Below are 18,418 nucleotides of genomic sequence, written 5' to 3' on the forward strand. Positions count from 1 at the left end.
AGAAAACATTCAGCTTCCAGTTTTAGTTATTTAACTTTACAAGCTAATTTTGATCCTTTCGAGGTCTCTATGGTAGTGACTGCTCTGCAGGACTTTTTCTTTCAAATTTACACTTTGGGGCTACCTGAACATCACTGTGTGTGCCACTATGGCCTATAGGAAACATGTTACCTAGCCCAGCTATATAGAATCAGTGGGAAGCTTAAAATGGAGAAAGAAAGGGCTAAGCAACTCTGACTAATCATGGATGGAAGAGAGCACTCCCTGGTCTGGGCCACCAGCTAGCACCAAGTAGAGAAAATGTGTGTTTACATGATATTTGATATTAGATATTTGCTTGAAACTAAAGCTAAGAAAACCAAAACAGAAAGAGCATATGCATGCACCCTATGAAATATGAGTATCAAGTGTTACAGGGTCTCAAATACAGAACAAGTTACAGAATTGAGAGCCAGTGTGGTGTAGTGGTTCAGAGAGCAGGACTGGGACTCAGGTGATCTGGGTTCTAGTCCCTGCTTGACCATGGATCCAACATGGTAACTATGGGCCAGCCACAGACTCTTAGCCCAGGTCTACATCAGAGGGCTGCTGTTGTGAAGATAAGATTGAGTGGGAGAGGAAAATTATGTAAGCCACCTCAAGTTCCTTGAAAGGGAAAAGGTGGTACATAAATATTAAATAAATAACTGTAACAGAGCCTACATTTAACTTCCAAGAGGCTGTTTGCTTATAACAAGAAGCCATCAGTTTCAGAACTACTTTATTTTATTTATCTATTTATTTAGTTGATTTATATGCCACCCCACTAGTCATAGGCTCTCTGGGCCGCTTACAACATTAAAATTCATTACAACATAAAACAATACAAAACACACATAACAATATACAATATGCCAATAACAATAAAATGTTTTAAAAACTATCAAAAGTCAATAAAATGAGATACACAGAATAAAAATAATACATGGCCCAAAAATAAAGCAAAGTTATTGAAATTAATCATATCAAAATCTCACCTTGTGTTGTTGTGCATAAGCATGTGTGCTGCTTGCATCTGCCTGCCTCTCCTGCTCAGTGTACAACCCATAAACAGCTTCATGGGTTGACTGATGGGTGGCTAAGTCCCTAATGTCACACTGCTCAACCTATGAAGGGGCTGATTGTGGGTTGTGCTGTTATCTGGAAGAAGCAAGTTTCCAGCCTTGCAAGCAACTACTTGCACCATTGATATTTAAATTGACAGTAATTCTGTGCAAATCAGGTCTCTGTTTGCAAGTTCACACATTTAAGAAGGGCAACATGAAAAGTTTGCATTAATACCTACCGTATTACCCGAGACCTTGGTAGCCCCCCAATGTAAACAGGATCCTTATCAGAACGATTCAAGTCAGAAGCTGCACCAGGGGATTCTCCTCGCTTAGTTTCTTTAGAACTAAGGTTATAGGCCTCCATGACAGACAAAATTCCTGAAAGGTAATAAATATGAGATCAACAAATTGGAATAGCTCTCATGCTACATTTGTTATTAGGCAAGCATTACAGGAAATGCTGACAGTAGCAAGACATCATTTTGCTGTTCATTAAAAACAGATTACTGTCAGAAGCTGGGCAGTTCCAGAGTTCCATCTGGTGGCCAAGAACCAGAACATCCAACACAATATTTGCAGGATCAGTCCCAGATCCTGCTGAGCGCTCAGCTTCCAGAAAGATCTAAATAAGAGCAAGCCCTTCCTTCACCGACTGCCTTAGCAATGCAGGTGTTCTTTCCAGTTGTGGTATGGTATGGCTCCTTCACCTTGCCTGAGCTGGCTTCTATGCTGCCTTGCCGTTTTGCCTAGGCAACACAGGTCATCCTGTTCACTGTAATGCATTTCAGTTCCCGCATATTCGCTTGAAACTCACTGGATCGGGTTCCTTGCCCTGCTGCATTATTGTGCATTGCCTTGCTGCATTGCCATGCTGTGATACCCCACCCCATGCCTTGCTGTCTTGCCTTGCCCTGCCTTGCCCGCCGAACATTTGCCATTTCTGAATCCTGCCGGGTTAACCTGCCTCAGGTAGTTGCACCTTTCCCTGTTTATCTTCCTAATTCTTGACCCTTGGCTTCTTCATGGACACATGCTTGTCTTGCCCTGATACATACACCTGACCTTGGCCAGCTTCTTGACCACAACTCTGCCTCTGAACCAAGTACCAGGCTCTGATTTTACTACTGAACTTTGAACTGCACTGGGACTCTGTTTACCTCAAATCTTAGTCCTACAACCTCACCCTTGATTCTTGCCACTCATGCCCTGGATGCTGCCAACTCCTTTATTTTAAGAATCAAGATATTCTAATAAGGTAATCTGATGGAAGGAAGTTCACCCTGGCTTGCCTCGTCCACACAGTGGTGGAGAGGCTTCTCACCTATTGCCCAAACAGACAAAACATGAGACTGCCTAGAAATGGCTATTGAGAGCAATGGAAAGGGAAAGGTTATTTGAAGCCACAGAGAAGCACCCAGCAGGAAAAGCCTGCCCCAACTTATCTGCCTTCCCAGCACGAGCCTAGTAGGGCTTAGGGTCTGATGTTCCTCTACCATGGTTTTCTCTATCAATACATAATATTGATCATTAAAGGATCTTGAATTAAATGGCTAACCCTGGCTGGATTGTCCCTGATTTATTCTTATAAACAGTTGTCTTCCAGCCCTCAACTTCATTAACACATTTTACCTTCTTTTTTGTTTCGACTGAATGATATTTTATACCATGTTCCATTATTGTAGCGTTTTTCTGTTCTTAGAGTAAGAGGACCTGAACCAAGATCAAACATTAATTTAACTTGACCATCAACAAGTTCCACAGACAAGAAATCCTTCTGCAGAAGAAGAAACAAAGAGAAAATTAAAAGAAAAACTCTAAGTGCGTCTAGAGCCTAATTCAAAGCCTCAAGCTAATTCAAAACCTAATCTGCCCATCATATGTTTCTTAAATTATGCAATGCATTTCCCCCCTTTGATGTAGCTTACTAGTTATTGTTTTGATGTTTCTATTCTCAGCAAGAGAGATAAAACTGAGAATTTCCTGTCTTCAATAACTAACATTGCATGACTTAATTCAGGGCTGCTAAACCTCAGATCTAGATGTCAAATCTGATCCTTTGTGGTTCCTCAAAAGACCGTATGTCCTTCCCCTGCTCCCACCCGTTTCCCATTTGTTTGCTGTTATCCCAGCTTTTATGCTGTTTGTTCCCATCCTAAAAGGCTCCTGTGCTTCTCCTGATTGTTAGTTACTAGCAGAAAGAGTTTCAAGTAGAACAGGCTGTCATTTTTCATATCTGCAGCTTCCCCCTTTTGTCCTAAGTCCTACCCAGTCCTGAAATGCGACCCCAAAAGAGCTGCTAGGAAACTGAATTTGAGCCTTGGTCTGAAAGAGGTTCAACATCCTTACACCGTATCATATGAACAATGCTTTGGATCGCACAAAGCATATATTATCTTACAAACCTTACAAGAACATGTTGCAATGGGAACCTTACATGAAAGCAGTTCGTGCCACTCAGTTCGTGGCAAAAACCATTTTTACTTCCTCAGCCTCTTAGCCACTATGCTACACAATATACATATAAAACCTAAGTTTTGATTTCTCCTTCCCAGGGCTCAAAGCATCTTGCTGCAGAAAAACCAAGGACAATTTTATGTGTTTGTCATCAGAGGAAATTGATAGGGACAGTATATACATTTAAACCACTTTTTAGAACAAGTGATGGTAAAGTGTTATGCACATTTAAACAGAAAAAAAGTCCTACAAGTCCCCAGAATTGCTGAATCAGCATGGCTGGCTGGGGAATACTAGGAGTTGTAAGGCTCTTTTCTCTATAAACATGCATAGCATCATACCCTATATTGTGCTACATGATCTATAGGACTGACTCCTTCGGAAGCTGGGTGAATTTTCTTACTGTGCCATTAGAAGCCAGGTATACTAAGAGCCCGTTAGGTGTGAAGGTGCTGAAGAATACAATGATCTGTGTTAAAGTGGAGCGAAGTGCCTTCTCCACTACTGAATATCCACTGCCATCAAAGTGAAATGAAGTGTCTTCATCAGGTAGGCTAGGAAAACAATGGGGAGAGGGAGAACTTTAGTGCAGAGTTGCTTTCTGACCAACACAGCAAGCCCTACCCACAGGTTTCTGTGTTGCTTCTAACAAGGCTTCTGCGAGTGCAACACTGCAGGAATCAGAATGCAGGCTGCCATTCTGGGCTACATGCAAGAATAAAATCAGAGGAAATGCAATGAGCAAGCTACAAATCCTATACAGCTCCAAACAGGCAAGAAACCACCTGTGTTCAGAGTCACTGCCAAAACATACCTGGGACTGCCATTTTCATCAGCTTAATAAGCCAAATTACAAATTTTGGAAAAAGTACGGAATATTATACAAACATTAAGAAAATCAAGTACAAAAACAATGAACACCTTCAAATGTCCCCTGTGTTCTCACTAATTTAAATCAGAATAGCACTGAGTAAGTAGAGGCTGTAATTGTAGGATCTCCTTATTGTTTCTCAAAACATTTCTAAAGGAATCCTGCATCTCCCTCTGCTGGTTACAGATAATAATTAACCAATAGCAATTTACTAAATCAAACATGGTTTCTTCTCATCCAAGATGTTTAAGATGTATCAATATAGTTTTTTAAAAAGCAAAGATTGAACAGTAAGGAAATGGATTCTTAAAAAGTGGTGCCATTTGATTATTCATGAAATTATAAAGCAGGCCATGTATACATATCCAGAGCAGTATCAGTATATTAACAATAATTGGTCAGATTCAAACATGATAGCCAAATCATGCTTTGGACATTGGGAACCAAGAAGATTCTGGATTCAGAAGTGCCTGGCTCCACTGCTGGTTCTGTTTTCGCTTAACTTTGCATTGTGATTTTATTCTATCTTTTCTCCAAGTTCATGGTGGTTATACACATTCACCTTCCCCATGATATTTCCACAAGAATCCTGTGTGGTAGCTTAGGCTGACACATGGTAACCAGCCCAGCCTTAAACCAGGAAACTTCATGACTGATCTGGTTTCTGAGACAAGTAATAATATTAGCAGTAACCAAAGTTAGCTCAATTTAGATACTTTGGCAGTTATCATAAATCAGGAAGCAAAGGAAGAAATTAGTATGTAGAAGGGCAGAAAGAAGGGGGAAGACAGAGCCAATGGCCCTCTTTGTGCTTTGATGTATAACCAGAAAGCACAAATACTCCCTTCTTCAAATTGCATTCACCTTGAAACTGGTGCAGAGTGATTGTATATTAAGCTCGCAAAGAGTCTGTTCAGTCATGGCGGTGTGGTCTAGAACCTGGACATTACACACACAAGATGGCAGCCCAAAATGACTGAGATGGTGTTCCATGGAAGAGCGAGTCCAGATCTTTCAATGCTGTTGTAAAACTGCATTTATGATAAATGCAGTGTGATATTTCCTAATTCAACAACTGTTTCTAATTCTCACCTTCCATAGCATCCACTGCACTTGCCTTCCCTTTCCACATAGTTCCAGAGTCCAACAGATTTGCCATTCAAGGATGCTTCCCCCATGCATCCCTTAAAATGCGTTACTTTAACAGCAGGTGATTTCTGTTGCAGAACACACACACTTAGCAACCAAAAACAATCAGGTAACTTGTGATTCATTCAGATAAACAGTTCAGAAATCCATAACTTTGTGCTAAGGATATATTCTACCAAAATAAGAATATTATTGATATGTTGATCTCATTCAGTGTCATATATATTTCAGCATATGTAGTTTGCAATAAGAAGGAAATATATTTATTACATTTATATTTTGCAAGTCAACAGGCCTATTAATTAACATTTCTGATGAACTAAGGACACAATTCTGCACTTATAGGTTCCATTGCAGGAGCTATAAGATACCTAAGTTTTACTCAATAGGGTAATTCCACTAATATAAAGCATCTACTGTTTATAGAAAGTTCATTTTCCTTCTTTCACAGAAGTCAAAGCCAATGCCTTGGTTCTGCTTTCAAAGCCATGGCACAAGTGATAGCACAAGTTCTTCTACAAGCTCTTCTATTATTTGCTGCACTAGCTGTTGCCCAGCTCATTCATCTCTACTGAGCTAGGTTGAGCTAGCTGTGCTGGGTGTTCTGCTAGCAGTTGCTAGTGTATTAAGAACACTTACTATACTTTTTCCTATAGTATAGGAATTAGTTATGGTCCCCTGCTACACTGACAGAATACAAGTTATGCCAATGAAACACTCCAGATATGCCAAAAGATCAGGCTGGTACTTTAGCTGAGCTGGTGGAATGGCTATGGCTATAACAAAGCAGAGTCTTGCAGGGTCCAGGGCAGAAGTACACCTGCCATATCCTAAGTTACTCTGGAAAGCATACCTGGTCCTGAGAATGGTAGATCCTTATCCCCTCTGCCCCCACAGACTTGGTACAAAGTGTTTCCTTCCTATTGCTCAGCTAATATGCAACAGCTTTCCAATAATATTTAGTCAGCTTTCTTTGCATCTCTGAAGGCACAACAATTCTTATTCATTCATCAAAGAACAGTGAGTGGGTAACTTCAGGGAAATCAATATGATAAATATAATGAAATATTGCAGCATGTGGTATGGCTATTTTTTTCACCTTGATTTGCCCTCCAAGTCCACCAATAAACATTAGAGTTGATTGGTTTACATCCAGTACTGTAGCTGTCCCAGGAGAAGTGGAAGTTCTTGTAAGGAGCTTCTGAGAAGAGCTTGTCTCCTCCACACTAAGGGTCCCAGTTTTTCCAAACCTAATTACAAGTAAGAGGGTATTGAAAACTTCTATGTATGCCTAACTTGCCAAAAATAAAGGTTTACTTATAGCTAAAGAAAGAGTTGAACAAAATTCTGACTAAAGATTGCTATTATATGCAGCAGAAAGCGCTTCCACCTATCAAAGTATTTCAATGAACCGCATATTGCAATAATTGGTTGTACTCTTTAGGCAGCAATTACTTCAGATTTAATGGTGACCCCAAATTTGCTAAAATACATATATTACATATATCATGCAATAATTACATCTTACCTTGTAGCATGTATTCGATGCCATTCATTGTTGTTTATAGAAAGGTCTGGATATTCCAGTCTTGTTGATCCAGAGCCCATATCCCACAAGAAGGCCACCTTACCATGACGCATCTCCACTGCCATGAAATCACTCTAAAAAGAAGATTTCCAGATCACCAAGAGAATGCCAACATAGCTAAAATATCATAAGTGGAGTGATTAACAGATAGCCTTTGATACCAATCATAGCCAAATGACAGTCTATTAACATGGTAGAATCTTCAGTATGGCCCCATGTGAGAATGATTCCATGCCTGTCATCACCATTCATTGTGGATTATACAATCTAAAATACAGGAAAAAGTCTTCCTGAAAAAGGGGGACATGTAGGAAATTGGCCAATCACCACAAGCTGTAGCTTCAAGCAATACATTATCACACAGATAAGCATCCTGACTGCTCTATTTTCAAGTGGCTACCAAGTCAGTCCCATATGAATGAGGTCTGAAGAAAGAAAATAGGCAAGATGAACTCCTATCAAAGTAGGTCAGGTTGGTATTTGAAAAGCCAACAGTTAAAGAATTAACCCACTTAAATTCAATGTTAAGTACTTCTAACACAATTTTTTTAAAAAAAGTTTCAATAATTTGTGAGACCACTAAACTTTCTCAAATGTAAATGAAGCATTTGAAAAAAATAAAACTAACAGCATATTTGCAAGATGTGCAGACAATACAGAATTTTGCAAGCTTAATTAACCAAAGGATTATTTAATTGAAGATACAGCTGGCTCTCCCAGAAAGTAAAAGCTATGTAGTTAAAGAAAAATTATTCTTGATAAATGCAAACTATTATAAGAAACTATCCAAATTAGCTGTAACTACTACTGCGATATTATTCTCAATAGGGGTATCATTTCAGTTCCCTGAAATAAGAACAGGAAAAGGAAAAGAAAAATGCAAATTCAGCTGTAGAATTTGCTGACCGCTATGCCATATGCTACACCCTGTCCTTTTTCCTAACCTTGAAGTGCCACTGATTTTGTGCTTCTGTGTCCAATTCCCATGTGTATACAGAATTTCCCTGCACGCAGCTTAACTATGTATTTCAGTGGAGGATGCAGATATACATTGATATTCCCTGACAGCACTCAAACTTCCCACCATTGAAATGAATGATGCCTCTCAGATACATAAGAACACAGAGAAATGCCTATGTCACACAGCTACTGCATCCTGATTCCTCTTGAAAAATCCTGCTGAACCCAACTAATTAAACTTCACAATAGCCACACTTGCCTTACTCTTCAAACTCCATTCCTCCAGCTTAGTACTTATAAATAGCTACGGATTCATCCAGGGTGACACACAAGATAGCAATGTTGGAAACTGAATTGCAATCCCTACTCTTCTCCCCTACCAGCAAAAAGATGGGGCTCTTAAACATCTTGCATTATGTTTTTTGCAGCTGCTGAACAAAACAGCCATCTCTTCCAGAAATCTTAAGATCAAATCTATCCTTTGCTAAACATTGCTATTTGGACCATTAACTCCCACCCACCCCACAGGCATTCAAAATGACACTAAACCAGAATATCTGTAGTCACCCAGCTCTTTTTCCCACCCGCTGCTAAAAATGACACTAAACCAGAATATCTGTAGCCACCCAGTTCTTTTTCCCACCCACTGCTAAAGGTGTATGACTTGGGTGGGACAACTGACTCCTTAACTATCCATCCAAACTTAGAAGGGTAGTTAAAAATATGACAAGGAACAGCTACTGTGTTTTCAAATATGTACACTATATTGGTGCTGCCTTGGGTTCCTTGCAAGAGGGAGAAAAAGCTGCATATAAATGTAAAAATAAATAAGCAACTAAATGAATCAATGTTAAGAGCGACTGATACTTGGTAGAGTTCCCTGCCCATAAAATGAAGACTTTAACTGCATTATAAAGATCTCCTGCTGCTTACTTTACCACTGCTACCCAAATAGAATAGGAGATTATCAGGTTCAGTTGTTTTCACATTTAATGTCAATGTATTGTAATTAGTAGATAATATCTGAGGTTGATAGGCACGAATACAATCTCTTTCTGCAGATACTGCAACTTTAATCTGAAAAGAAGAGAAAAACGCAGGTAAGTATTGTACGTAAATTATACATTCCTTGAAAACACATTGCTGATAAAATGTGGCATTCTTGAGACAAGCCTTATAAGCCAACTATTGGCTAGAGTTTCATTGTGTTTAAATGCATCTATGTACATCTTTAACTGCTCCTCCTTCTATAGCACCATCAGCATGCACAGCACTTTACAGAAACCAGACCCCTGCCCCATTCAGTGTATCAATCAAGAAGTCAACACATGGCTAACAACTGTGCTCGGTGTGGTTACAGGCTGCTTCAGTATAGCACACCACTGGAACCTATTGAAGAAAAGGGCGCCCCGATGCCTTGGGCCTTGAGGAAGGAGTAAGAGTCATGGTGTTGTGCAGGTCGGGGAAGCTGGTGGAATGGATTCTCACGTCCTCACATCCTGCACTCACATCCTGAACTACACAGAAAAGTTAGTGTGACTTTGGATGCCATCATTTTACCTTGTATTGCTGCTGTTTGACTGCAACTGCTGTGGGTCTATTGTTATTGTATTGTTGGATTAATTAGCTTACTGTTTTATTGTTATATGCTACTCTTGGGTTTTTTGTTTGTTTGTTTATATGTTCCAATTTCTAAGCATTGTTAACTGCCCAGAGATCCTCAGGTTGTTGGGCAGGTAGAAAAATAAAATTAAGCAATTAATTAAAAGCCCCAGCTGCAAGCCCAGGAAAGTGCTGTGAGCTCTATGTGAGGTTCTATGTGCCAGCTGCAGCTTTGAAGTTACAAGCACAACTTCAGAGATGCTGTGGGAAAGGGGGTCAGCAAGGGAGAGTGAGGTTCCACCAGGACACGAGGAATTCTGGCAGAGCCTCAGCCCCTCGTTCATCCTCACAAGCATGGGTGAAACACTGTGAACATTGGAGAGCAAGGGAAGTGCCCCGCATTTCTCCCACCCTCCTTCGGTGGCCCATCATTCTCAGAGTTCAGAGGGTTGCACGTGGCCACACTGGAAAGTTCTCCTTGTCCCTTATTCAGTCTAAGACACTTAATATGGGCACAATTCTATACAAGTTTAAACAGAAGAGAGGCCTACAATTCTCAGCTTGCTGAAGCATGTGGGGAGCTGTAGATGTTTTTCCCTACATAGAACTGCACCTTAAAGCTGTTATTTCATTCGTTCATTTCTGCAAACATATGCCCAAAATTTTACTATAATTTGATGACAAGCACAATAAAACTGCTTTGGGGAATGCATCCGATAGACAGGATGCCAATTGATCATCCCTTATCCATCATATAGGAAACCAAGATCCAGGAATGGTAATTAAACTTTTTATAAAGCACATTTCTTTCTCAAACCCAGTAAACTGGGAACAGAAAGTGCTCAAAATTCATAACAAGAACTACTGTGGGCACAATCTAAATTACTTTCCATGCCCTGTTTCACTTATTTTTCCTAACCAGTAACCTTGATTGAGCCCTACTTAAAGCTTAGTTGAAATGAGTAAGATTTCTGTTGATTTCATCTAATGACAGCCCCGGTTTTTCATGATATCATGGGAGCAAGTGCACTTCCTTCTGCTCACTTGTCACTTCTGCTTTTGCTTCTGATATACCAAATTCACCCAAGAAAGACTTGGTTCTTGGACTGTTCAGCAGGATATGTGAAGCTAGAACTCTGGGTTGTACCTCCCTGAATTACCCTGGGTTTCAAGTTCGCATGCCACGGTGCACAACCTAGCAAAAGAGTGTTCTTGGGTAGCTTGTAAACAGCCAAAGTTAAAGCCGCAGAAACTAAATCACTGAGTCTATTCTAATTAAATTTGGACCTGACTCTTATGCACTGAATGGCAAAGCACCTTCTAAATGGGGAGGCACACGAAGGCATAAAGGGACACTGGGGAAGGAAGGACGGACGGACGGACCTGCCCAAGTCCCTGAAGAAACAAAACTGTGGATTGTGGCCTGTGTCTTCATATTCTAATATATACTGCTAATTAGGAATTGAAACTAAGTAGCATTTCCCCCTTAACGATTATATAATAAAATAAGCTCCTTACAGAAGCTGCCTGCTTGCGGGCCTGATTGATAAGCTCTTTAATTTCAGAGATGTTCCGGCTCAGGTTCTCTTCCAGCACTTTGAGAGGTTTTAGCCTCCCAAATAAGATACCAGCCTGGATTTCAATTTCATTCACTTTTTTTTCAGCTGCTGCTGCTGCCAAAAGAAAAAGCAAGACCATGACAATACATTTGGGTGGAGCTATATGACTTGAAATGTTGCTTAGCTTAAAACATGGGTCTCTGATGCATTAGCCAAAATATATATAAATGCACAAAAAGTGTATGTGCCAATATAGGGCAGTACTTACGATTACGACTTTTTTTTTTTTTTTTTGCAAACACAGTTCTGAAAATGCTTATTTGTAATAAGAAAAGTCTTTATAAAATCTCATTTGCACACAGCATCAGATCCCACCAACCCAGGAAAAGTAATATAAACTGGTTTTAATAAAGATAAGGGACACTTAGGCTTAAAAATTAACCTAACCCTTACATTTTGTGACATTTCTAGAAGGAAATGAAGCAGCAAACCTACCAGCTTCTGATGAGTTGATTATAAGTTCATTGGTTCTCTGCAACGTCTCATTAACCTCAGACAATGCAGATGAGGTGTTCAGTAACTTGGCGCTAAAGCTGCCAGTGTGTCTTAAACCATCAAGTGAGGTTACATTAGCAGCCAGTTCTTTTATTGCAAATATATTCTCAGTGGTACCTGAAACAAAGAAAACAGCATAACTTGACTACTGTAGATTAGATGGAAGATTCAGACTCTGAGTGTCTCAGGACTAAACTGGACATTAAGTGCTATATCTGCAAAAAGGGACTCCTTTGTTGTTTTACATTAAAGTAGTGATGGTAGGGAAATACTATCCCACATGCCATTTATGCAACCTAAATGGTCTTTCCCACTGTCTGCAAAGTTACTGCTACCTTTTGGGTGCTAATACACATGCAACCACAGCAGAAAACGGGCATAAAACAGGCAGGCAACTTCAGGCCATCCAGGGGCTGAATTTCAGATTCCAGTTTCCGTTGGGAGCTGCACTCCTGCCACTACACTGCCCACAGGGGCAAAAGAATTGCTGGACTGCCACTGAAATTCACTGAAAAATGTGTGGTTTTCTGCCACATTTGGTCACATTTGGCTTGAAAACACTCCAGAATCTTTTTTGTTTGTTTGTTTGTTTGTTTGTTTGGGAGGGAGGTTGTTGCACTATTAAATTGCATAGTGCAATGCACTGGGTGATTTAAGAGTTTTTTTCATTCAACAACTGGGTCATAAAAAGCAGACTCACATGTTATACTGTAACACTTTTCAGGCTGAGATTACCACTGAAGAAACTAAACCAGCTGTATGTATGAAGTTTTACTTTTTTCCCCCATCACTTAAGATTCTAGGCTATTCTTGGTTTAAAATGCGGTAGAGCCCCTTGCTTTTAAAAATGCCATGCAAAAGAAGATCACTAAGAATATCTGATCAGACTCTTTATATTATTAAATTTTCATCCTTTAGAACAATATAACACATCTGATTCTACTAAGCTTGATCTGTAAGGCCAGACTCTTTGTTTCCATTGTTACATGCCAGCATGGTAACAACAGCTGCATTGCACATCACACTGTATCACGGTTCTCCTTGATATGGCCGAGGAAGAATGAACCGTGCCAGGTCCTCAACTTCAAGTGCTTCCCATTCTGGGATGACTCCCCACTTAACTGACGCAGCAGGAGGAAGGAGTTCAGAAGTTTAACTTCAATTTTTGTTTAATCATTATTTGTCTGTAGTGTCCAGACCCACGACTATGGTTAATTGTACCAACAGTTGGCAAAAACAAGATAGCTTCACAGATAATGGTTTTAAGTTGGCTTGCTTGAAACTAAACATAGTTTATGATAACCATTGTTTGTTAACGAAAAGAAATGGAAGCTATGCAGGAGGCAAAGAGGGAAGTGGGGAACGTGTGAGCCTGAAGCTTACTAAACCCAGGCAAAAACAGCCAACAAATTTAATTCAAGCCTCCACTTCAGCTTAAGGACTGATAAATGTCTTTGTTTTTATTTTAAATTCAGAGCTTTACCAGGCAGAAAATCAGCACTGGAATTTTGGCTGGCAGAAATACAAATAAATACAGAGAAATAGTGTGTGTGTGTGTGTGTGTGTGTGTGTGTGTCGGGGGGGGAGTCATGTGTGTGTGTGGGTCTTCCATTTCTTCAAAAGTAATACATGATTTATGCCTTTTATCCGTACATACCACTGCAGTTTAACATATTTTTTGCATTCTCAAGACATAAAAGAAATGCCTGGAAGTTACTATTAGAAAAGACTAACAAAACTCAAGTTAAATGTAGTTGCCTTATGTAATGAAGAAGTATAAACTGAGATAGCCTTACTTACTATTTGGCAATGTAGCCAGCTGTGACAGTGACCCATGAAACTGTCTAGCAATTCCACTAGCCTTTTCTCTAATATTTTCCACTTTTACCTTCATTGCATTTAATCTAGGCACAAGTCCTGCAAGGAAAAATACATATTATCATTATATAGTAGCCTGAAACCACACTTAGAAGGTTCCCAAAGACCTTGTAGGTTTGTCTAACCAACCCATCATTCCTTCTTTCCACCCCTCATTCCAGATCAGCGTATATAATCTCAGCTACAGCATGCTGAAATTAGAGATATGTACTTAAAGGAATAGCGGCTGAGCAAATAGTTGCATGCAACTCAAGCCAGTTAGCCAAGCCATATTCTGTAGGGGAACATGTGCACAGATGCAGTATCCTAAAAGAAATCAGAGAGACAGAAAAATTGTTCTCTGATCATAAGTATGTTGCAGTCCAATTGCCTTCAGAGACACACTGGAAGCAGTTCAGTTTTATGACATTTATTTACATGCTTTAAAAGGTAAAGGTAAAAGTTTCCCCTCGACATTAAGTCCAGTCATGCCTGACTCTAGGGGGCAGTGCTCATCTCCGTTTCCTAGCCAAGGGAGCCAGCATTTGTCCCAGACAGTCTCCATGGTCATGTGGCCGGCATGACTAAACACCGAGGTGCACGGAACGCTGTTACCTGCCCACCAAAGTGATACCTTTCTATCTACTTGCATTTTCATGCTTTCGAACTGCAAGGTTGGCAGGAGCTGGGACGGAGCAAGGGAACTCACCCCGTTGTGCCGATTCGAACTGGTGACCTTTCGATCAACCAGCCCAGCAGCACAGCGGTTTAAACCACTGTGCCACCTGCATTCCCATTTACATGCTTATATCCGACATAAATACAGCAAAATTCAGCCTGGAAAATGCCTGTATACTACATTTTTATCCCATTCTTCTTGCAAACAGCTCAGCATGGAATTCAGTTATTTCCCTTAATTTGATCAGCACAATGTCCCTCTGAGGTAGGGGGAGATGTAGTAATAGTACTGACTCACACGGTCTTCCCCCGGCTGAATGGAGATTAGAACCAGGGTCGGTATAAAAAATGCTGGCTGCAATTAATGGAATTAAAAGTCAGCCAGGCTGGCGAAGGCTGAGGTGACATTACTTTTAAATCCAACCTATACTCATTGTTAATTTTGTGCAGTGGGCAAGACAGCCATGCTCCTTGGATCCAGTGCATGTTTCAAGAAAGCAAACCACCAAATAGATTAGCTAAGACGTTTCCAAATATGTCAAATAGATGTTGAAAATGTAAACATAAATTGGCTACTTTCTATCATATGTGGTGGACTTGCGATAACGCGAAAAAGTATTGGATTAAAATACATAAATGGCTTGAAGAAATGTTACAAAAATTTAGCTCTTAAACCTGAAATTTTCTTATTAGGCATTTTATCTGTTGATATTAGTAAACAAGAAATGTATTTGATTTTACATGTAATTACTGTGGCGAGGATTGCATTTGCTCAACACTGGAAAAGTGAAGAACCACCCACCAACGAACTGATTCTAAAAAAGATCTTGGACTCTGCAGAAATGGATGGATTGACTTTATCATTGAAGGAGAAAGAAGATACTGACTTCTATCAAAGTTGGGACTCTTTTTACTATTGGCTAGAGAAATGGGACTTCGTATAGATTTAAATATGTTTTTAAGTTATCATAAATGGAAAAAAATGTGGGGGCTGACCCAGCAGGCCTGATGTTTTAGATGATTGATGTTGTTTTTAATTTTTCTTTGTTTTTAGGATTATAATTTCGAATAAAACTTCTTATGAAAAAAACCAGAAAAATCCCTTCAGTTAGGATGTATCTGTACATACACATCATCCAAAGTGAGGCAGGGCAGAAAGGCTGAAAGGCAGTTTGGAACTTGCATAAATGTGACTGGAGCATTTTTTTAAAGCTTCCCTCTAAGGGGGAAGTTTGTTGCAATTGATATCCAGCAGCCAGTATTTAATATGCAATTTGATACGCAATTGATTTGTTGATTTGATACCCAGCAGCCAGAATTTAATAAACAATCTGCATTTCATGATGCTTACCTTCATATTTCTTGTGCAAACTGTTTGCGTCAGTTAAATATTTGGAACCAAAATGCAGAACATTTTTCCCAGTAGAATTAAAGGTCTCTTTTGGCTTTAAACAATAATAAAACAAGGAAATATTATATTTGGAAAAATATTTAATAACTTTTTTGGCACAACCACCAATTTTGAGGAAAAAACAACCCATCATTTGTCAGTGTTAGGCCAGAATTTAAGTGAATCCTTATGGTTACATATCATTTGGTTTAGGTTTAACAGTTCTATCTTAAGGATAGTTGTAGATTTTTATTTCTTTTTATTTTTTAGAATGTGATATAACATCTGCATTAAAAATTACCCTAAGGTTGCAGCCTATAAATAGGATAGAAACATGAAATTCTAAACATGATTTAAATGCTTTTGTTTATACTTTTATGATGCTCTGGCCTTGTAAGGATGTAGGTTATATTCTTCTATGCTGAATTCAAAGAAATTTCAGCTTGTCAAATGTATAGCTAATAGTGCCTCTTATGCATACTTACTCAACATGGTTTACTCACAGGTAAGTATGCAAAGGACTGCAGTAACTTCCAGAATTTTCAAAATTTGGAGAGCAATCCTATATCCCTTAGATACCATCTGAGAGATGTTTTGGATTCCCAGCTCCAAGACTGCAGACAGTTCTCCTCCCTCAAAGCTGGGAACCAGAGGTACAATCCCTTCTTTTTGCAGCAGGTGTAGAAAGCATGACAGAAAAGGAATGTTGAAGAGAGTGACAAGGTAGAAGGAAACAGGAGGAGACCAGAGAAGCCAAAGTAGGAGCTATCCTGAATTTCCAGATTCTTTCCCTCCTTCTTTTAATTACTAGTCAGGCAGAAAGGCCATCTAACAAAGATACAGGGGATCCGGATAGGGAGGAAGGAAGGAAGGATCAGGATAGGATCACTTCCAGCCCTTCTCCCAACCTGCCAGGATGCTCATAAATTTCCTAGGTTGAAAGGTTGGAAGCCTAAAAGCTCAAAGGATGGAACCCATAGGACAGAGTCCAATTGATCAAGTGTCTAAATTAATGACTGGGACCAGACATGATTCATGCGTGCCTGGGAATTTTCCACTGCATTTTCACACCTATTCCTTCTTGAGGAAGACAAGGGAGAGCCATTATGCACCAGCAAATAATGGACTGATGGGCTGTGATCACAAACTTGCAAATCAAAGTAAAGGATACTAGTTCCACCTTAAACAAACCAAGGAGAGCATCCTTTCTCTCTGAGAGCAAGATAGATGCCATGGCAAGATGCTGAACACCAGATTCTAGAGCAACAATGGTGAACCTCTCTAGTGGAAGGCAGGGCTAAAAGCAGAAGGGATAGGACCAACAATTTTGAAAAAGTATATTATAGTTTTAAGTTCTTACTGCCAGTAACTTAGTCTCAAGAAAACTGTTTCAGCCTTTTAACATGGGAAACAGAATCCAGGAAATCACGCAATGATTGCTGGTTGGGGAAACAAGGAATAAAATCAGAGGAAGGTGGGGTGGGCCACCTATTGGGATCCCAGGTGGTCCAGAAGTTCAGTGCCTCTGTTCTAGAGGTTAAAGTAATGCAAGATAAAGGATATTTTTACAACAATGCTGTGCTTCAATTTTCAAAGCAGCTCTTACCCCATGCAGTGCTTCAGCCATAATCCTATAAGCATCCTTTGCCAGGCCATCTGCACTTTCCGTCATACTTTTAATGGCAGAGTACACATGGACAGCATTCCTTGAATTCAGGGACATATTTCGTACATTCAAGAGACCACTGCAGCAGGGAGAAAAAATCGTAAGCTTTTAACATAAAATTAAATAAGAAATAATACTGCCAGATATGGTGGTACAATAATGTACAATGGGAATATTTTAAATCCTTAGATTTGCTCAGCTCTTGCACTTTAAACAGAGGCAGCTTTCTCATGAAATGAAAAAAAATAGTAATACTTGAATACTGAACAGCACATTTCCCATTATCCCCAAGGCAGTCACTAATTGAATTTCCCTTTCCTCTTAACCTTTATTTGGCATAGTTATTTTGTTTCTTTGCTTCCATGAAGACCGTGGCAGTTTAAATTCCAGTTCATGTATCATTGCCTTCCTTCCCCACATCCTGTGTCAATTAAAAGAATTATCAGTTAAAATTAACAATGCCATGTGGCTAGAGAATGGGATTGTGCCCCATTCTATGTGCCTGCCAGTACCCCAGGTTTGAGCGATATTACACAAGTCATATTTTACATATTGTATAAAATATAAAATGCATGCACATTTGTATAATATGCATATTATATTTATAATACATGCCTATCTTAGGATGTATAAATTCCTACGCATGCAGACCAAAATTACACAGTGAATTTCTAGACTGCATGTAGGATATAGTTTGCATAATACGGGTATATAAGCATTAGGTATAATACCAGGGCGAACATCTGTCAAGCTCTCCATAGACAGTCTTCTGTTTGAATGAGGCATTCATTTGGAGCAGGCCATGCTTAAGCTCATGATGGACCTCACCTGTCCAGTACATCACCAATTCTCTGTAACTCAGCCGCATGCTCTTCTGTCCTGTAAACAAGCTCAAGTGCTCTTCGAGCGGAGAGCTGCATGACCAGGTCATTCACATGGTGCCTTAATTTGCCATTCCATAGGATCAGTCCATCCCGGAAGACTTCTAGACTCTACAAATT

General features: G+C 39.7%; 1 protein-coding gene across 1 annotated transcript in view; it reads right to left on the reverse strand.

The window, feature by feature from the left end:
• The window catches only part of LAMA1 (laminin subunit alpha 1), a 106,996-nt gene that overhangs the window by 17,090 nt on the left and 71,488 nt on the right, over positions 1–18,418 (reverse strand). Inside the window, exons 40-52 of the mRNA XM_044426272.1 lie at positions 18,246–18,409; positions 17,358–17,496; positions 15,713–15,806; positions 13,627–13,743; positions 11,767–11,943; positions 11,231–11,385; positions 9,044–9,187; positions 7,091–7,224; positions 6,662–6,812; positions 5,506–5,630; positions 3,946–4,096; positions 2,718–2,862; positions 1,325–1,466 (exon numbers count right to left, since the gene is read on the reverse strand). Coding sequence (XP_044282207.1) covers positions 1,325–1,466; positions 2,718–2,862; positions 3,946–4,096; positions 5,506–5,630; positions 6,662–6,812; positions 7,091–7,224; positions 9,044–9,187; positions 11,231–11,385; positions 11,767–11,943; positions 13,627–13,743; positions 15,713–15,806; positions 17,358–17,496; positions 18,246–18,409 — 1,838 coding nt within the window. The remainder of the gene's footprint in view (positions 1–1,324; positions 1,467–2,717; positions 2,863–3,945; positions 4,097–5,505; positions 5,631–6,661; positions 6,813–7,090; positions 7,225–9,043; positions 9,188–11,230; positions 11,386–11,766; positions 11,944–13,626; positions 13,744–15,712; positions 15,807–17,357; positions 17,497–18,245; positions 18,410–18,418) is intronic.

This window comes from Varanus komodoensis, unplaced genomic scaffold, assembly GCF_004798865.1.
Source record: "Varanus komodoensis strain SLA01 unplaced genomic scaffold, ASM479886v1 scaffold17, whole genome shotgun sequence".
Classification (NCBI taxonomy): domain Eukaryota; kingdom Metazoa; phylum Chordata; class Lepidosauria; order Squamata; family Varanidae; genus Varanus; species Varanus komodoensis.